The sequence below is a fragment of the Mirounga leonina genome, unplaced genomic scaffold (assembly GCF_011800145.1).
Source record: "Mirounga leonina isolate KUSES-001 unplaced genomic scaffold, KU_Mleo_1.0 Mir_101595, whole genome shotgun sequence".
Classification (NCBI taxonomy): Eukaryota; Metazoa; Chordata; class Mammalia; order Carnivora; family Phocidae; genus Mirounga; species Mirounga leonina.
This window is the reverse complement of record NW_023270158.1, coordinates 9,915,365-9,937,187: the sequence shown is the minus strand read 5'-3', so window position 1 is coordinate 9,937,187 and position 21,823 is coordinate 9,915,365. Positions and strand designations below refer to the sequence as shown.

General features: G+C 41.4%; 1 protein-coding gene across 1 annotated transcript in view; it reads right to left on the bottom strand.

Annotated features, from left to right (window-relative positions):
• Window positions 1–21,823, bottom strand: part of PDK3 (pyruvate dehydrogenase kinase 3) — a 73,005-nt gene that overhangs the window by 30,216 nt on the left and 20,966 nt on the right. The window contains exons 2-5 of the mRNA XM_035000985.1: window positions 20,705–20,846; window positions 17,314–17,385; window positions 13,520–13,704; window positions 11,138–11,227 (exon numbers count right to left, since the gene is read on the bottom strand). Coding sequence (XP_034856876.1) covers window positions 11,138–11,227; window positions 13,520–13,704; window positions 17,314–17,385; window positions 20,705–20,846 — 489 coding nt within the window. The remainder of the gene's footprint in view (window positions 1–11,137; window positions 11,228–13,519; window positions 13,705–17,313; window positions 17,386–20,704; window positions 20,847–21,823) is intronic.

Below are 21,823 nucleotides of genomic sequence, written 5' to 3'. Positions count from 1 at the left end.
GCAAAAACATAGAGACAGCAAAACGATCAGTGGTTTCCAAGGGTTCAGGGGGAGGTAAGAGGGGCAGGGATGAATAGGTAGAGATGGGGCATTTTCAGGGCAGTAAAACTATTCTGTAGGATACTGCAATGGTGGATACATGTCATTATGCACTTGTTAAAGCCAGGAGAACTATACAACACAAAGAGTGAGCCTTAATGTAATCTAGAGACTTTAGTTAATAATAATATATCGGGCGCCTGGGTGGCTCAGATGGTTAAGCGTCTGCCTTTGGCTCATTATCCCAGGGTCCTGGGATCGAGTCCCGCATCGGGCTCTCTGCTCCTTGGGAGCCTGCTTCTCCCTCTGCCTCTCTCTCTCTCTCTGTCTCTCATGAATAAATAAATAAAAATCTTAAAAAAAAAATAATAATATATCAATGTTGGGGTGCCTGGGTGGCACAGTTGGTTAAGTGGCCAACTCTTGGTTTCAGCTCGGGTCGTGATCTCAGGGTCGTGAGAGTAAGCCCCGAGTCGGGCTCTGCACTCAGCGGGGAGTCTGCTTCAGATTCTCTCTCCCTCTCCCTCTGCCCCTCCCGCTTGTGCTCTCTCTCTAAAATAAATAAATCTTTAAAAAATAGTAATATATCAATGTTGGTTCATCAACTGAAATAAAAAGAATTTTAAAATACCTTTTTAAAAAATAATAATGCCAAAAGTTTCAAGATTTGCCAATTATTTGTAATGAAATATCAATAAGTATTTGCTGAATGAATGGGTTTCCATAAGCCACACGCTCTAAGTTACTGGGGACACTACTGTAGCTTACAAATGTCCTTTAAGTTAGCTAAAGGTAATAGGTTTGGGCTGATATTTATCGAAGTCTGAGGAGCAACAGTTTGCTTTTGAAAGGGAAAAAAAAAAAAAGACATAGGGTAAGAAGATCAGGATTTTAAAGAAATAGCTGGAAGAGAATTCAGGCAGTTACATCCCAAAAGCTGGGTGACCGCTGGTCAGCGTTTCCCCCAACCCAGCCCTTGGCAACCACGGGTCTACTCTCTCTAGATTTGCTATTCTGGACACTTTACGTTAAGTGGAATCACACAATATGTGGCCTTCTGTGTCTGGCTTCTTTCACTTAGCAGAGTGTCTTCAAGGGTCATCCGTGTCTCAACGTGGGTCAGTACTTCATTCCTCCTTACAGCTGAATAGTATGACACTGCACACACGCACATTTTGTTTATCATCTGGTGAGGGACATTTGGGTTGTTTCCACTTTGTGGCTATTGTGAATAATGCTGCTATGAAGATTCATGTCCAAGTTTTTTTGAACATATGTTTTCTTTTTTTTTTTTTTTTAAGATTTTATTTATTTGCGAGAGAGAGAGAATGAGAGACAGAGAGCATGAGAGGGAGGAGGGTCAGAGGGAGAAGCAGACTCCCTGCCGAGCAGGGAGCCCGATGTGGGACTCGATCCCGGGACTCGAGGATCATGACCTGAGCCGAAGGCAGTCGCTTAACCAACTGAGCCACCCAGGCGCCCCAGAACATATGTTTTCATTTCCCTTGGATATATCCCTAGGAGAGGAAAATTGCTTGATCATAAGGTATCACAATGTTTAAACATTTGAGGAAGAGCCAGAATCTTTTCCAAAGTGAGATTTTTCTTTTAAAGTTCCACATTCACAGTTTCTAAAGATCAAATACTCAGATTACTTTAAAATGCTTCGTAGGTTTGTTTGCAATGTTCTCAACTGACGCCAGGTCTTTGGAGACTGGCTTGTACTTTTTAAAAATCCTCCACATCAATACTGTGCATAGATACTTAAGATTCAAGAGGAACAGGGGCGCCTGGGTGGCTCAGTCATTAAGTGGCTGCCTTCGGCTCAGGTCATGATCCCAGGGTCCTGGGATCGAGCCCCACGTCAGGCTCCCTGCTCAGCGGGAAGCCTGCTTCTCCCTCTCCCACCCCCCCTGCTTGTGCTCCCTCTCTCACTGTGTCTCTTTCTGTCAAATAACTAAATAAAATCTTTTTAAAAAAACCCAAAAGATTCAAGAGGAACAGAAAAGAGGGAAAAAGTAACCCCTACAGAATTTAAATATATTAAAATTTGACACTGTCAACCTAAAATAATATAAAGATAAGATTGAGGTATGTTCACACTATAAATTTTGGTTCATGTACTCCATATTGCTGCCGAATTAAAATTTTACATAATATTTGACCTCGAAGTAAAAATTCTGATTATTTTATTAGACTTTTAGAATTAAACCACTATAAAGAATCACAGAGACATTAGAGTAACTATGACAAGATGAAACAACAAGGGACAAAGGACATGTTATTAAGAGGAAATAAATATTTTTTAAAACAGAGTTGATCGGTGTGAAAACAGACATTAAAGTAGGATTGATTTTAAATTCTAATAAAAGAAAATGAAACTTAGAATTATACTAAATTTACAAGTTTCTCCCTGGAGTAGAAGAAACCTCATCAAATATGTGCAAAGTCATCTTGTAAGGAGACAAGAAATCAAGACTCTCTCTTTGCTTTGGCTACACCACTAAACAATGCTACATCTCCACTTAGTGACACGATAGCACAAAGCCGACTGAGAACCTCCAAAGCCACTTTCCTTCAACCAACAAATACTGACATCTGAAAATGACGCTTTGTTAACCACATACAAAGCCAACACACCTCCACAAAACAACTGCCACAAGTATATAACACCTTTAAAGACGTTTAAACATCATTCTTCCATTCACTATAAAAGGAAAACCCAGTCCCACTAAATGTCCTAGTTCCTCATGGCACTGGCTTGGCCAGGAGCGCGAGATTATAAGAGCATTATACAGAAAAAGTATTACATCAGTATAACATGTGCAAGATGACAGAGTCCAGAAAGAAGCAAGCAATTTGAAACACAAAGACACAGTATGGGTCCTAAAACCACATGTGAGTAAGAATTTTTAAACCATACTCCTAATTATAGTGTATCAATGCTGTAATGAAGAACTGCATTATGGGGGCACCAGGCTGGCTCAGTCTGTAGAGCACTGGATGGCTGGAGCCAATGTTGGGGCATTGTGAAATGGAATAATCCTTCTATCCATGAGAAAGTTTTCAAGGTGCAGTCAGTTATACTGATGACAGATCTTCTTTTTGGTCAGACTGGGAACTAAGGCCTAGAGTGTTTTTCAAAGCTGGCTGTATGTAGAATTAATTACCAAGTTTAAAAAAAAAAAAAAAAAAAGAGGGGCGCCTGGGTGGCTCAGTCGTTAAGCGTCTGCCTTCAGCTCAGGTCATGATCCCAGGATCCTGGGATCGAGCCCCGCATTGGGCTCCCGGCTCGGCGGGAAGCCTGCTTCTCTCTCTCCCACTCCCCCCTGCTTGTGTTCCCTCTCTCGCTGTCAATCTCTCTGTCAAATAAATAAATAAAATCTTAAAAAAAAACAGTTATAAAATGAACCCCTGGAAATTATGATACAGTAGGTCTATACTGAGGCCTAGGAATCCATCTTTTAAAAAACTAAGGGGCGCCTGGGTGGCTCTGTCGGTTAGGTGTCCAACTCTTGGTTTTGGCTCAGGTTTTGATCTCAGGGCTGTGAGACTGAGCCCTGCATTCCATGCTCAGCACAGAGTCTGCTTAAGATTCTCTCTCTCCCTCTCTCCCTCTGCCCTTACCCCTGCTTGCGAACTCTCTCTCTAAAATGAATAAATAAATCTTTAAAAAAAAAAAAAAAACTTAGCAAGTAATTCTGAAGAGAAGCTAGATTTGGGGCCCACTTGCCTAGAAAGCCAAGGCTAGGTCATGCTAATTCTGTCACTGTCTCTCCCAGGACATGAATGGTCATGGGGTACTGGGGCGTATGACAGCACATATATACTCAAACAAAACAATTTCTGTTTAAGTTAAATAACATAAGCATAAAAAAGCTTTAGAACAATAGCACCAAAATTCAACTACTGGCTTACTAATTCATTTCCTTTATTCTAGAGTAAAATGCAAGTTCTACTTACAATAAGCATTCTAGTAACACTTCTTTTTTTAATTAGAAGCCAGAATTATAGAATATGATAATTTACCAAATTATTTTTGTCTGCAATATATTTGGGCCAGTATTTACCACCAATCTTTAAAAGCAAGTATCAGGAAATGACTATTATTGTCACTGAATATAAATGCTATTATTTTAAAAATCTGTTTTCAAGAAAAATAATGATCATAAAGTAACAAAACTGTCAGTGTGGCACACATATATACTTCCCCAGGCTACTCAAACTGTAAACATATTTTCTTTAAGGGTTAGGGTGAAGGTTCACACAGCAAGTAGCCCAAAAGATTCAACTTAGCCAGGAATTAGGGTGTTTTTTTTTTAAGATTTATTTTTTTACTTATTAACCTGAGAGAGAGAGTGCGAGGTGGGGAGGGGCAGAGGGAGAGGGAAAGATTCTCAAAGCAGACTCCCCACTGAAAATGGAGCCCAATGCAGGGCTCTGTCCCAGGACCCTGAGATCATGACATGAGCCAAAATCAAGAGTCGGACGCTCAACTGACTGAGCCACCCAGGTGCCCCAGGAATTAGCTTTTTTTAAAAAAAAAAAAAAAAAAAAAAGCACACAGGAATGTTTAATAGATTATGGAAATTATTTATTTTATTAGACTTTTTTATTAGAAGATTTTCCTATTCAAAATTCACCACAGAATTCTATCAAATATTAGCCCCTATCATGAAGACACATAATCATTTGTTTACAAATATAAGAGGCTAGACAAGGATAAATCTGAGTGAGTGCTGAAAAAAACAAACATGAGGGTGCCTAGGTCCCTAACTTGGGTCTAACAGGATATAAAAAACTGTCAAGCTCAAGTGTAAAAAGCCACTGGCAGAAGAAGTGACATAAATGACCACGAAGCATCACAAAGTCAAAGATATGCTGCTTTAGAAACGCTTCTAAGCTACAAAGCAATTCTGGTAAGGTATGTTTATCATCCTTCTACCCAGAACCCATCCCAAGTGGGAACCAGAGTTTAAGAACTGGACCTTCTACTCTCCAAACCACAGCCAACTAGACAAGTGGGGACAGAACATCTAATGTAGGGCAACCAATCTACAGTTCGACCAGAATCCTAAAACCTGTGGTCATGGGCAAAAAGATGGGCTGAGCCAACTAAATTCATTTGTTGAGAATTTAGGATCGAGACACTCAGGCAAGGCAGAAGACAAAAAGGACACACTGGGAGTTGTTATAATCTAGAGGGCCTGGAGTGCCCACCATTGCCCTAAACAAGTCGGTCAACCTACAGACAAGAGAAAGATGGAGGGACCATGACTTGGCAACCCCAGCTGCAAAGATACACAGAAAACAACTTTGTTTTCTGTTTCCCAGTTCCAGTGTCTATAGCTCCAACTGTGATGTGCTTCCTGCCTTTGGACTACCATGGAACCTACTAGATTCTTTTATTAAGTCTGTTTCTTGTGCTAACACAAGTGGATCTCTGTACCTTGCAACCTGAAGAACCCTAAGTAAGAGCACAAGACATTATTTCTGAACCAGAATAATGACATTGCTCTCAGGATACCATTTGTATGCTGTTATGCTGAGCAATAATAGCATGTAGGAACAACACAGGCAAGCTAACATCACTGTGAGAGCCGACTTCTGTACCAAGCATTTAAGTTTGTACCTTTAAAATGATCTTACCACAGGATTTTCCATTTTATTTCCTGGTTTCTTACAAACACAGGAGAGAAAAGGGTCACAATGGAAGGTACCGCCCAGAGGATAATAGGAACAGCTTTATAACACTAATTCTAGCATTCACTACCATGAGTCTATAATTTGCAGATGTGTAAAGGTAGATATTAATGTGCTAAGCAAGCAGCAAGGAGTCATGCTTCAGTGTTCTGCACATTTAATTAGTGTTATGCAAGATGCACCCCACTTTTACACATTTATACAACTGCCTAGTCAAAAATAAAAATATTGTCCCTACCCTTCTACATAAAGGTGTTCTGTAGTCTGTCTCAAGAGATCTAAGTATGCATCGTTGTTCATTCATGAAGGCTCTGTAAGGCTGTGAGACACACACATGCGCATACATAGGCCTGTGCGTGTGCACACAAGGCATGTGGGCTAGAGATGTGACTGTGCTTAACTCATGCAGGATCTTCACAGCTGCAAAAATTAGTAGTAGAGCTGTCAGTGAAACCCAGAACCCCTACTCCCTCCACATCAAGCTTCCAGAAACAGAATGAAAGGAAAACAGTATCTGAGAGAGAGATACACCAAGTAAAGTAACTGAGAAATCTAGTAGGATATGAGAAGATAAAAAGCCAACGAAAAAATACCAACTGCTCAAAAAAGAGGAAGGGAGCAGTAAGACTTCACTAAGAGTCCAAAGATACTGTCATCTTCTTGACAGCACTCAGGAGTACTGGGAATAACTGTGAGGCGTGGGCCCTTTGAGACCTTCTGATCATTGCTCCTGGGGCATCTGGGGGTAGAGATTCCAGTGCCTTTTTGCCAATGCAAGAATTTGCAGGCCTTTTGACCATTGGTACTCTCCACTTTGTTCATTCTCTCAGTCTTATCTTGAGCCAGAAAGAGCATCTGCTCAGGTACCGTGACACTCAGAGAATTAAGAGTAGGCCCAGAGGCAATGAAATTGACTGCTGACTGCTCAAATGTGCTTTAGTCTACAGGGAGAAGAGACCTTCCAGTTTCCTGCTAGGTTGCCCAGCCCATTTTGCCATGGTAGGAAAGGGACCTGATTTAAGGCCAATACTCCACTGAGGAATAAAGATTCTACACACCCGGCTGGAAAACCCATTCGCATACAGAGATTATGAGTATAGCAGATGAGATACAGGAAGGACTCCAACTATAATGATACAGAGGATGGAAAAGAGGCTACACTGTCAGGTGCTGAATTCATCCGGGAAGGTCGTGTGTGATGGGCGTTAGTGCTGGAGAAGGGGAACAGACGAACACTATGGATTCTGTAGAGACAAGGATTACTCACATTATTTGCTGTTGCATACTCATCTGTCAATGTGGTATGAACTCAAATGTATAAAACAACATTCTCACTGAGTTATGAAAACAGGTATTTTTATTCTCTTTTCTTTTTCCCCAATATTTTCTAAACTTTCTTCAATTAGCATTTTTTAATATTTTGGTACCATGGTATATTAGTCCTCTCAACTGACCCAACTGGGGACAGGAGTTGGATCACTGAGAAAAATGCTGGATAAAGTAGGACGCCCCGAAGTATGACTATTATTGTAAATACTAACTTCAAAATGCACATCTGAATATATAATTATCCTCTGCCAACGTTTTCAGATGTGGCCAAAGCCTTTTCCTTCAATATGGATCGGTTTGGGGTTCTAGGTCACCTTTCTTAGATAAACTATGCCACATATATCTGTGAATTCCTATCCCTATCCCTTTAAAAAGTAATAAACTTAAAGATACTTGTGAAGCAACATGAGCTCAGGTTCTTCCTGAGATTTTTACTCAGCGCTGCCCTGCAACCTAAGAGCTATCTGTTCACTGTCATTCCTTACATTTTTAAGAGACTCTTCTTTATCAAGTCTTTCCAAAGCATTCAACTTGATTTTAATGGAGATAAGTCTCTTTTCTGTACTCCCATTTCTTCCGTTTAAATAATACTGAAATAAATTATGGAGTCACAACAGGTGGAAAACTTATACCAATGGTCTGAGGACAAGTAAATGGCCCTTGGTAAGCATCCACCTCACCAGGTGGAAAAAGCACAACAGCATTCTAGAAAGTATGCACAAGCATACTGAGTGTGCTGTGGGTATGAGTAGGCACGATTTGTGAAGGGAATGAAGGGTGGCAGAAGAGTTGATTGTGTGAACGTAGCTTGATGTGTTTATGCACTTTCAGAAACTGAAACCACCCTCCGCTGCTCAGTTCCTTACGGAAAGGAGCTGTCGAAAGACGAACAACCTGGTTTGAAAGATGCAGTGGGGGGAGCAGGGAGCACGCGAGCCCTTCCTCTTTACCACATGAGTGTGGGGCAGGAGTGTGTGTGCAAGCGTGGGTGTTGGGGAAGTGGTGATCTGAGTGGCCAAGGAGCACAGGGGGTGACTGTCACAGGCCCCGGCATCGCCAGGAATCCAGGCTCTACGTTATGTGGACAAGTGGCAGGAATGATTACATGAGGACACTGCCGAAGCTTCATTCACAGCACAACAGTGGTGCCCCTGGGTAAAAAGTGGAAAACGGCCGGAGAAAGAGAGGAGTCAGAGGTGTGAGTAAGCACAGGAGGAGGAAGGGGACGATGTGGCCCGTGGTCAGACCCTGACTCCGAAGGACAAAGAAATCAGGAGGCTGTGAGGTAGCCCGGAGGCCTAAACTTCCCACTTTCAGTCCAACTGCTTTGCACCTTCAGCTAGATTTCACTACAAAACTGCTGTCCCTAGGAGGGATGCAGAAGTGGTTAAGAGCAATTCCGGCCCTTGAGAAATTTACGGTGCAGTCAGAGAGCCCAACGGAAGTACAGGTAAGGCCACGACTGGAAGTACAGAACAGGGCGGGGAAGAGCAGCGCCGACAGGAAGTGCCGCAAAACGGCAGAGTCTTTGCACCTGAAGAGTCAAGGGCAGCAGGCTCCTCCTCCTCCTCTCCTCCGACCTGACTTCCTGACCCACGTTAGCGCCACTTCATCTCTCTGTGCCACGGAAGGGCTACCAGGTGCCCAGAATGCTCTTACTTATCTAGTTGCACTGATTCATGGTTTAAATCTCTCTGAAAGGGAATGAAAGACTGAAGAAACAATGAGATGATAAACACGGGTCTGTATAAGGACTCCTCACATACCCATTACCAACCTCAACAGTTTTCAACACGTGCCCAGTCTTTTCTCTTTGTGTCATTTTGAGGCAAAACCCACATGTCATTCTACATGTGTTAACATGTCAACAATAGCATTCTAGAAGCTAGGATGCCCTTAAAAAACATAATCACAATACTGGTATCACACCTAAAAAATGAGAAGCCAAACGACGATGATCCAGGACCACCATTAGTAAACTTGCCTGCAGTCCTTACTGGGTGTGAGCCCTGCTTCAGGAGCTCTCTCTATATTAACTCATTTAACCCTATGATAAAGATGACTTACCGAAAGCACCATTTTATAGGTGAAGAAACTGAGGCCCAAAGAAGTTAACATAACATGTTCAAGGTTGCCCAGCTAACCCAAGTGTCCATCAGCTGATGAATCAACAAAATGCAGTATATCCATACAACGGAACGTTACTCAGCGGTGAGGAATGAAGTACTAATCCATGTTGTGACACGGAGGACCCTTGAAGACACTCTGCTAAGTGAAAGAAGCCAGACACAGAAGGCCACGTATTGTGTGATTCCACTTACGTAATGTGTCCAGAATAGCAAATCTAGAGAGAGTAGACCCGTGGTTGCCGAGGGCTGGGTGGGGGGAAGCGCTGGCCAGCGGTCATGGAGTCTCTTTCCCCGATGAGGACGGTGTGAAGTTGATGGCGGTGATGGATACACGGCTGTGCACCTGTGCTGAACCACTGAAAACCACTGAATTGTGTGTATACTTTAAAATGGGTGACTTGTATGGATATGAGAATTCAATCTCAGTAAGGCTGTTTTTAAAAAAGTAAATTATCAAAAGGTTTAACATTTATCAAACCAAGGAATATTCATGGACCATCTTAAAGGTATATACTACATTCTATATGAGTTATAAAACATATGTAAAACATAAAAGCAGACCTCAAATTGCTTATAGTTCAAAAGAAAAGGCATATATGCAGTACATAATAATGCCCTTTTGCTTTCCGAATTTGTGCCTTTTTCTCTAAGGGCAGTCAACTACCTGAACCAGGCTTTCTGATTCATAAAAGCTATTGGGCTAGGGTCTGATGAACACACGCTAGAAAAAGACTGATCCTGCTCCCCTTCCACCCTGGGACCTGCAGAGGTCATGATCAACCACAGGGTTACCTTGTGAGTGAGCAATCTATAGGATTCTTAGGGAGCTGAGGCTGGGCCTATTCACCTTATAATTGAAATAATTTGAGTAGATGTATCTTACCTAAACCAAGGCCGGAACAGCTCAAAGATCCTTGGGTGAGCTAAGGCCACCATGCCTGGGTCCTTCTCCCTGGGTTTAGCAATGCCCAGAGTAAACAAACAGTACAGGTTTTCCTTACCGATAGCCACTGAAGGTCTGGTCTGTTCCCCCAATGGGGAGGCTGCACCTACTAGGCCACCTCCCTTGGCCCTCTAAGCTCAAACAGCAAAGGTCACTCTGCTTGAGGTGGGCTTGAGAGCTTCACTAAGAAGACAAGGCCCTCGTCTGCTTCCTACTGAGCTACACAGTTCAGAAAAAGTAGGAACATCTAAGATCTGTGATGAAAACCGGGAAAGCTGTGGTCATGAAAACTTGTGGGTGTTTAGAGGAGAGAGAGGAAGGCCACAGTAGGAGATCCAATCTTGGGAAGGGTATTTTGGGGATCAAAAAATCTGAAAAAAAAACCCTGAAAAGGTCCAGGCACCTGGTGGGTCACTTACAACCAGGAAGGCTTTCCGGAGGTAACACTTACCTTAAATGAATAATGAGGAAACTGCTGTTCAAATTCAAAGTGCCTGGGTACCAAGGACGTATGGCTGTGGGGCTCTGTTCTACCCTAAGGCTACTAGAACAGTGTCCAACCAGCCCGATGGCCAGTGAACCCGTGAAGCTCACATGCCACACAGATTCCCAAACCTGGGGTGCACACCAAAAACATGCTGGAATTTTACAAACATGTGAATTTAGCCGAACTTTAGAACATGGATTTGCATTTTCTGGAAGTTTCAGATAATGGGAGTAATCAAAACTTCGAATGTTTCTTAAGCTAACAACCATTTAGTGTTTAAGACAAAACTAGTCAATGAGGTAGAAACTCCCATTTCAAACGCGGCTAATTATGCATCTTTTCCTGAACTGCCCAGAAAGAACACCTATTTGGCACAAGTGGCTTGGGCCCAGAGTGGCCTGATGAATCAGCCCAGAACTCAGCACCATAACATTATGGCCGAGTTGCCTCATTTAAACCACAGTCCTACTTGGGCTACAATCACTAACATTATAGTGGTCTCCTTACCTTTCACAACATCAGCCACATTGCAGGTGGGATCAATACTTCCAATGTGTTTAGGATGAGCAGGGTTAGTGTCACCACCAAACAGAAGTGCTAAACAAACACAGAAGGGAAGGGAGAGATTAAAAACAAAGCAGGCAATGTAGCTTACAAGTTTTGAAAGGATTGTCTTATTTGTAAGAATCATTTTAGCATCTAGAGTGAGTGACTTAAAGCTAGAGAACACATACAATGAGGGGTGATCAGCTCTACTGGACAGCAAAGGAGGAAGGCCATGCTCTAAGATCTGCTGGTTGCAGTTAGCAGGTCTGAAAGCAGTAACACGTGCCAGGGGTCCAGCCCTTTTCTCCCTGACCCCATGTGACTTGGATGAAAAAGTTCTTTTCCTCCTCAGCCAAGTTTACTCACCTTCTCGGTACTACTCCCGACAGTGATTCCAACATTCACTACGTATTTAGAAAATGCAGCCTGCGAAGTGACTTCACTGTGAACATTTTAAATGCCTCCATCACGGGGAGTAGTTTTCAAATATTCTTTTTTTGTTCAAGTATCTTTCAAACTACATTCAAGGGACGCCTGGTGGCTCAGTTGGTTAAGTGACTGCCTTTGGCTCAGGTCATGATCCTGGAGTCCCTGGATCGAGTCCCGCATCAGGCTTCCTGCTCGGCAGGGAGCCTGCTTCTGCCTCTGACCCTCCCGCTCTCATGTGCTCTCTCTCTCTCTCATTCTCGCTCTTTCAAATAAATAAAATCTTTTAAAAAAAACTACATTCAAATACTTCCACAATACACAAGATTTACAAAATATTGCTTCTGAATAAAAGCCAAAAGGAGCCCCAAAGAGAAAAGTAATCTGAATCCAAATGTTTATAGGTGTACTTATTTTCAAATCAAACAAAAATTGGGAATAACTTAAGATTCCACAAAAGGAGAATTTAAATTAGGGGATAAAATAGGGAAGATTTTGGGACACCTGGGTGGCTCAGTTGTTTAAGCGTCTGCCTTCGGCTCAGGTCATGATCCCAGAGTCCTGGGATCGAGCCCTACATCGGGCTCCTTGCTCCGCAGGGAGCCTGCTTCTCCCTCTGCCTGCTGTTCCCCCTGCTTGTGCTCTCTCTCTCTCTCTCTCTCTCTCTGACAAATAAATAAATAAATAAATAAAATCTTTAAAAAAAAATAGGGGAGATTTTAAATTATGAAAAATGACAAATAAGGGCATTAGGCCAATACATAAACTTCCAAATGATTAAATGGAAGAAAAACAGAGGTGTACAAGCTTATCAGTGATTTAAAAACATGTACATATATACGTAGACAGACACATTTAGGTCAAAAAGAAATTGTAGTTATGTAAGTAGCTTAATTGAATAGTAATTAGGTTCTTTTTTCATTTAAATTTCCTATAAACTGTCAGACATTTCTATTTTTAAAAGATATACATTTGGGACCAACCCACACGTAATAATTGTATAACACTCACTAATCCAAATAAATCAAATTAATAGAGATGCTCTGCCCATTTTCTGCTTCAGCAAAGAGGATGATTTAGATTCGAGACATGCAGATGCTTTTTCATAAGAATTATGAAATCAGGCAAAGAGACAATGCTGAAAATGAGCCAAAAAGTTTTTTTTGTGGCAAGAATTTTAGTTGTTTTTTTTTTATCTGCTTAACATCCTGGTGAGTGGACTAAAACTCTCCATATGAGACTATGGTTTGACAATCTGCTTAATCTGATTTCAATGATCACCGTGAAATTAAAGATCAATCGCTCAGATGTCAAAATGCCAATTCAATATTCCCAGTATCAGTGTTTTCAAAACCAAAAAGAAAAACATATAACATCCTGGATAAAGACGAGAACCCACTCTCAGAGACACATCAAAGTACTCTCTCACCCTTACCAGGAATGTAACAGCAGAGGCTTAAAAGGCAGGCAGAGTTCCTGCCTCTAATATGAACATCAAAATTTCAAGGATTTCCATTAACAAAGAACACTAATGAAGAGCTTTTTAATAGATAGGATTTACTTAGGAAAAACTAAACTAGAAATGAAATTTCTTTCTTTTTTTTTTTAAGATTTTATTTATTTATTTGAGAGAGAGAGACACAGTAAGAGAGGGAACACAAGCAGGGGGAGTGGGAGAGGGAGCAGCAGGCTTCCCGCCGAGCAGGGAGCCCGATGTGGGGTTCGATCCCAGGACGCTGGGATCATGACCTGAGCCGAAGGCAGACATTTAATGACTGAGCCACCCAGGCGCCCCTAGAAATGAAATTTCTACAGACCAAACTTCAGATCAGTAAATTCTAAGTGAAGCAACAGGAAAACATTTGGGAGAAATCACTCTGGGTGCCCTTTCAAAAGTGGATCAAAAACCCAACTTACTGTGCTGGTTAATAAGCATGCGGAAAGAGATGCGGTTGGTATAGAACCGATCTAGAAAATACTGGATGTTACTGCTAATGAATGGATCAAACCCAAATTTCTCCTTGTATTCAATCACTCCTTGTGCCATTGTAGGAACCACATCGTTGTGTCTATTTCTGACTTTAATGAGAACTTGCAGAAAGCTGTGTGGGAGGGAAATAAAAAGTGGTCAGTCTTTATACCTCACGCACTGATGCATAAACTTCCCAGCGCTGTCTCTGGACTATTTAGGTGCTGGTATTTTTATAAGTAGAGAGATTATCATTATGGGCTACAAGGAGAAACTAAAGTATTACCCAAGGTTTTGCTTGGAACTTTCTATCCAAATTCTTTCACAGACACAAAAAGTAAAAGGTTCTAGTAAAGAAAAAATGTTTAAATACCTTCTTAGGAATCCACTGACTTTATGGAAAAGTGATCACATATAATACAGGTTCCATAAATGTTTGCTGAATAATTGTAGAACACACTAACATTTCTTCTGACAACATGAGGACAATCCCCCCAAATTTCCAGGGATTTATTAGAAAGTCTCAAAGCAACAGCTTCCATGAATAAGTAATGTGAAACTTTTTAAGAGTAAAATTTTGAAATGAATTTCTCATAGCAGTCAAATACAGTGATGAAATGTAGACAGAAAAAAGGCAATTAAAACAAACCGAGTCAAGAATTATGGTATATTACTATAAAGATACAGAGGGAAAAATATACTAAGAACGGTAACTAAGAACAGAGAGACAAGTCGATGGAACCAAACAAAAAGCTTGGAACAAGGCCCAAGGGCAAGTAAGTATGTGTGCATAAAAATTTAGCATATTGATAAAGTGACATTCCAAGTCAGTAGGGAAACCATCAAATTAGCTGGGACAGCTGGCTACCAATTTAAGTCATGTCCCAATTTCAAGCCTTAAGCTAATAACTTAGTTAAAAGGTTTAAACATAAAAGAATAAAATCACAGAAAAAAAATAAAAGAAAATCAGGTGAATAAGTAGATAGTACAGTATGCCTTGGGGTAAGGAAGGCTGTCCTAAGCTTAATACCACAGGTAGAACCCTGAAGAAACAAACGATAGGACTATGCAGAATTTCAGCATAATTCTACAGGGATACAGGTTATTAAAGTCAAAAAAACAAAGTGAAAACTGGGGAAAATACATTTGCAAGAGCTACTGTCTTTAATGAAGGAAAAGATGAGCACCCTAACAGGAAACGAGGCAAGGGATCCGGTATCAATGGGAAATTTACCACAGAGGCAATGCAAATGCCAATAACTTCCCCCTTCAAAAAGAGTAATAGAAAAGCAAAACAATGCAGAATTAGTCTCCACTCATCACACTGGCAGAGAATAACCAGTGTCCTCTAGAGTGTGGAAGCATAACTGATACATTTCTAGGGGCAACTGAGCAACATATATCAAAGACCAAAGAGATTCATTCCACTCCCAGGAATTGATCCTAGGAAAACGACAGAATTCTTAAGAGCCCTGTTTAGAGAAGCAAGAAAAATACAAACCATTCTACAACTCAATGACAGGAGGTCAAATCACATGACTTACCTGTAGACGGACCATTTTGAAACCATTAGTAATGGTATAGAGATCTATAATGTCCACAGTTATTTTTGTAAAACATATTGTGCACATATAAAAATATGGATGCCTAGGAAAAAGTACGGAATGAAAGGAAAATGTTAACGGTGGTTGTCCCCTGGTAATGGAAATTTGGAGTGACTTTCTTTTCACTTATCTGAATAGTCTTAACATTTCTCAGTGATGAAATACTCCTGTAACAAATACACACACACAAAGACAGCAGAGATGAATAAATCAACTCTGAAACTGGAAGGTCATAATTATTCACAAGAAATTTGATAATGGACAATCTGTCCTCTACATAATGTTCTTTCTAACGTATTTATAAATTCAGTATCACTCAAGTGAAAGATTTCATTACAGCAGAGAAGCACCTCAACTTAGCAGAAGGGAGGAGACTTGCCTCAAGGGCTCGATTCTCAGAACGCTTTCCCCGGTCTTCTGGGGTCTTCTTAACTTTATCATTAAGAGAAACAAGCCTGTTCTCTAAGCTGCTTTCACCTCAGTTAAATGATCTCCGTGCCTGGGACTCCTGTACAGCTTCTCCCGGACTGGAAAAGGCTACCACTATGAGTAAAGCAACTAGCTCACCTTCCTTTCCTTCCTTTGCCAGGGGCAGCGGGCTTCTGAAACCCCAGCTATCCCGACTAGCTGTGTGAACCTGGGCAAGTCACCAAAACTCACTGAGGGAGAGCGATTATCATTATGATCTCACACGCACTGGATCCAGCACTTGGCAGTTTCCAAAGTGGGCTCATGTCCATAAATTGCATCTGACCAATAACCTGTTCCAGAAACTGAGACAGGATTCTGGGAAACATACGGCAGCAATTTAATATTATTTACTTCCACAAATCTATACCCTAAAATTTGAAGCTAGAGAAGTCAGTCCTAATTTCTAGGATGTCAGCAAAACAAACTGTTACTAGCTAATGACTTGTGAGCAAACAAAGCTTCTGGATTCGATTCCTTTAATTTCAGTACGTTAAATGAGAGCAATGGCCTCTAGCAAGAACATTGCATCTGGGGCTCTAATTCAACACCTCCCTTTCACAAATCACAAATCCATTTGCAAAACACCTAGCAAAGTATACAACAGGTGGGTATTCTTCCCCCTTGTATTTTAATTTACAACTAAACTGGAGCTCGCTACTCAGGGCGCACACTGGCGGTTCTCGCAGTTGGTAAGTTGTGCACAACAATGCATGATGGAACTGGAACAAGGATTTACAGATCCAGCTCTGCTACCAACTCATGTTACAACTTTGGACAAGTCATTGCTCTTCTCTGACCTCAGTTTCCTTATCTGTGAACTGGAAGGGTTGGGTTGAATGCCTCGAGCTATGGGGTGCTTTTCTAACAGTGTTTCTTAGTTCTTTTTCTGGGATGCCTATATGTAAGGTGTTTGGTGTCACAACTCTGTGGACCAGGATTCTCCATAGAAAAAAATTCTTCAGCACAACAGGCCTTCCATGTGCAGTCCCTCGTGTGTACGTGAAACAGGAGGAAAGTAATGTGAAGGGGATACTTAATTTCTCTTGGGGTAAAAAAAAAAAAAAAAAAGACAACACTCGGAGCTAGGGTGAGTGTTTTTTCAGTTCAATGAAGATGAAAAAACAGAAACATTTTCCATCAGCTTGAGAAGTTAGCAGCCTTTGTGCGGAACATGAGCAGAGAATTCAGGTCGTTATATTAAAAGCACACTCTTTTATGCTACTCCAAAATAAAAGCATTACAGTTTTCCTGAGCTCAACTATTATGCTGCACTGAAAATTTGTTTTAAAAATTGAAAAAAAAAATTTGTAAAGGACTGAGTAGGTAAATTCAGGTCTATCCAGAGGCCACTGCATTCTTAAAACTACCACTAGGTGGTACATTTACTGCAATATTTATAGTGAGTGGCCGGCACCAGTTCACCAGGAGCGAAAATTTATTAAGATCTAGATCATGAAACATAATTTAAAGGGTCCTTATTCCTTTTGTGCTATCTTAAATTAACGTAAATTATTTAAAAATGTGATATTGAGTTGTTACCCATTAACAAACTTAATGCTTTCATCCAAATTACACTTCTTGGTTCTTAATGACATGAGTTCCATTTACCAAAACATTTTTTAACCTGGATGTTTTTACTGTCAGGTAAGTTTGGTACCATACTTACTTATCCAAGACCTGTGGATCTTCAGGGCTCTTATTCTCGTATTCTAAAAGTTCAAGAAAGCTCTGCATATACCTAAAAAAAGATGAGTTACTCTGTTAATTGCCTACCCAACATCCATTCCTCCTTTCCCTCTTCCTAAGAGTACCCTAAATCTTCACTCAGGTATCTACCCCATTCCCCACCATCACCAATTGCAGCCCAAGTGCTGCAGGGGAAGCCGATGCCATGCAAAGCTCCTGGGTGGCCTGATTTTTCTCTGGGTAATAGTATTTTTCTCGTCACTGATTACTAACTAGTCCAGTAGTCTAGGCCTAAGCCTGTCATTGCATTGCATTCCCCTGAACAAAGGGACTGGCTCAGGAATGGGCACACTACCTCAATTCAGGCCAGTAAAATAAAAGGGAAGACGTGGTGGGGGTCTTTGGGAGAGAAATTAACTTGCTCTGCTTTTTGTACAGTGGGCTATGTAGATGTAAACCCTGGAAAGGTTGCAGCTGTTCTGCCACCAGGAGGAAATCCAGCCTGAAAATAAAGCCGACACCATGGAAAGCAGGGCCTTGATAATCTCATGAATTCTCTAAATCAACCAACACCAAAAGCTCATCCTATAGCTACACGAGCCAATGTATGGTTTAGTTGGATTTTCTGCTACTCACGAACATATTCTAACTGTACACCAAATCTACAGTTTGATTAGCCAAGATGTGCATATGAATTGTAAGAAACACAGGTGTGACACTAAAGTGCATGCTGAGAACTTCAAAACTAGAAATAAACAGTTCCTTCTCAGAGTTAAACTAATCTCATCAACACTGCAGAGGAGGAGACGGAATGCCTCTTAGGTCCTCAGAAACAGCTTCTGGATTAAAAATAGCTACATATCTCAATCAGGGCCAGGACAGGAAATAATGTGTGCAAAATAAATATCTGGAGAACACAGAAAAATGGGATCCAGAGAGGCACATTACTGAGGCAGCTATATCCGGACAGAACCTGCTGGATCTGGAGGAGATTCGGAGATGCCAATTACTCAGAGGTGTGTCATCTCTGCTTTGGATCTGAACATGCCCCGAAAGAATTATCCCTTGATATAATTATTTCTAACAATTAATTACCACTAATCCTCCTATCCAGCTTTGGAGGGAGGATGAGGGTACTCCAGTAACAAAAAATGACTGCAAAGCATATAAATACATGAACAGGAATAATGTTTTATTAATCAGCCTCACTTGAACTTTGTAATGATGTGTGATACTAAAGTATGTTCATCTCTGGATATCCTTTTTAAAAGCTTCTGGGCAAATCAGGCTATGGATTAGGCACTGTTGAAATCATCAGGTCAAACCTCCCGCAGAGGGCAAAGTCAGCCAGAGGCAACAAGGCTCTCTATCCTGTCACACGCCAGCAGGATTCTAGGGAGATAAGCAGTTCACTTAAAGAGCAGAGTCATGAGTGGAGAGGAGCCAAAGATGCTGCTGAGCTTCCCAGCCTGAAAGTCAAGAGAACAAGGAGAACACACTCTAGCTGAGGTGAGCTTCATGGCCTATTATGAGTAAGAGTCACTTTTAAGAGGAAAAGGAAATGACAGCTAAGCACAACGTGTGATCCTAAACTGGATTCCTGCATTGGGGAGGCGGGGATTGCTGGGGGCAGGGGAAAAAAGAGCACTATTGGGGCACCTAGGTGGCTCAGGCGGTTAAGCGTCTGCCTTTGGCTCAGGTCATGATCCCAGGGTCCTGGGGTCCAGCCCCGCATCGGGCTCCCTGCTCAGCGGGGAGTCTGCCTCTCCCTCTCCCTGCCACTACCCCCCTCGTGCTCTCCTCACTCTCTCTCAAATAAATAAATAAAATCTTTTTTAAAAAAGAGCACTATTAGGGCAATTAATGAAACAAGAACAAGTTCTCCCACATTAGAAAATATTACTAAATCCATGTTAAATTCCCAAATCTGATAATCATACTGTGGTTTTCTAAGAGTTGTTCTAAGGAGATACATACCAAAGTCGTTAGGGGTAGAGGGGCATGTCTGCCATTAACCCAAATGGTTTAGGGAAAAAAATAGTGTGTATCATATATGTTATGTGTGTACCACGTCTGATATACCCTAAGTGTACACACACACACACACACACACACGTCCAGAGAGAGCGAGCGCGAATACGAATGAGAACAGCAGGACAAATGGCACCGGATGTTAACAATTAGTGAATCTGGGTGAAGGTATATGGCAATTCTTGCTACTAGTCTTGTACATCTTTCTGTTATATAGGAAATTATTTCAAAATTGATTTTTTTTTTCAAAAAAAGGAAGAAGTGACGTGCATGTGTTGGGGATGGCTACAGAAGAGAAATGTGAGACAAAAAAAAAAAGAGCTGACCCCAGCATTTAAGTCTATACTTCGCCAGCTGAATCACTTTGAGGCCCCCGAAGTAACTTTTACATAAGCGATAGGCAGCGTGACTGTCAGTCACTGCCACCAGGCCCAGGGAACTTGAAGGCCAGCTAGTCAACCTCCAATCCCCACCACAATGACCCCAATACTGACTGTACACTTTCTGCGGGAAAATTTCGGATGATGCTCTTGAAGCAAGAAAGAAATTTCAGGCAAACAAGCACTCGCTGCTCCTGCTGGAACAAACTCTGCCTCTGGGGTAGGAAGCAACGGAGGAGGAGAGCGAAGTGTTTCTCGAATATATGTGAATCCCTTTCTGAAAATACACCACCTGCTCTTACATCCTACCACTCACCGACCTCACCCTGCTTACCTAGTGGGTAGTTGAGTCACAAATTCAACTTCCTCAATTAAATAACACATGTTTGCTGCATCCGAGCTGTACGTCATCAAACTTTATGTCATTCTCTGTTGAGATTTTTTTTTTTATTTTTCATAAGGCAAATGAAGCACATTACGTACTGGCATTTTTACAATCTGAAGTTCCCCTTTAAATGACTTAATTTTCTCTAACAGAAATACTGCCACCAAGAAACTCCTTTAACAGGAAAACAAAAGGAGCAAGACTGAGACTTGATCAAAAAGTGGCAACATCCCCTTATCCAATGGATTGCAGACCAGTCCGTGCGGGCTCCTTTAAATTTTTCTGTACTTTCTAATCTTTGTTTCAGTGAACAATTACATTTATAACCAGAAAAATAAAATTTGAAAAGTCAAGAAAGCTGTCTTGTACAGTTTAGAAGTCTTTTCATTAAGACAGTGTGAAATTGTCAAGTTAAAAAAAAAAACAAAAAACTTTTAACTGCTTGGAAAATTGCAGCTATCCTGAATGACTCATCCCCACACATGCCATACACATACTTTTAGGGAAAATGGGATCCATGCCAGGTGTTCAGAGCATTATGGGAAGACTGATCTAAAGCCACATTATTTACTTACCAACTCTGAACCAACCCCACCGAAGGGCGGTTAAGCAAGTTATCCGGCAGAAGATTAACTTCTCTCATTGTGTTGGCCAGTCTTACAGGAAGCTCCTTTCGTAGAAACATATATGAAGTTTTCTCACATGCATTATCTCTCCCTGTTAAGAGACAATAAGTGTTCCATGATTTTATAATCTAACAGATGGAATAATAAAGTGCTCTCATGATAGCATGGTTACTGGTTAGGAGGAGAAAATTAAACAATCCTGCAGTCTCTAGTGAAATTTTTATCCTCTGAAATTGCAAGTTTAAGAAAATAATCTAATTAGAATAGAAAAAGAACATTTATTCCAAGAGGCAACCTTGAAAGCAGTTTTTTTTTTTTTAACACAAATACATTTCTAGTGTTACCGTTAGTGATACAAAAATGACCTGGGATATAATCTGAATTTGTTTTCAAATAAACACTGTGGGAAAACTGCCAAGTACAAAAGTAGGAAAACATGTAAATCCACTCCTGTTCACAGGGGTTTCCAGAAGGCAAAAGACCCATTCATTCCACAAATATTCACCACCTGTGTGTCAACTGCTTCTTCCTAAGGTTTTCTTCAAATGTGTTTATCCAGGAATCAGAGCTTTGTCACCCTGGGAAGCAGCCACAGACCTGCTCTGATTAAGACATGGGGCTCAGAATGTGCCAGAGAAAGCAGCTCACAGGTGCGCTCAGCAGCAGAGCGATCTACTCTGATATGTCCCAAGAGGTAAGACCCAGTGTTGACCATAAAGACAGAGGTCACAGAGTCTTCTGTTGGTTGCCCTGAGCTGGTTGTGCATAAAACTTATATAACTAGGACACAGTGAGAGAAAAGGGACACAGCCACCTGAATGAGGAAACCCGAGCCTCTTCCCCAGCTGCTTTGACCAGAGCAGCATGGCCCCCAAGTCCTGCTGTAAACCTGATGATGGCTGGGGGACGGGGGACATGAGAGAAAGGACATGAGCTTTGGGGACAGAAATGTGCTTCAGCCCCAACTCCTCCATTTTGGGGGTAAGAAACCTTTGGTAAGCTTAATTGCTCTAAATCACAGCTGCCCTAACCTGTAGAATGGGGATGAAGTTTCAGTTTTTGTAAAGA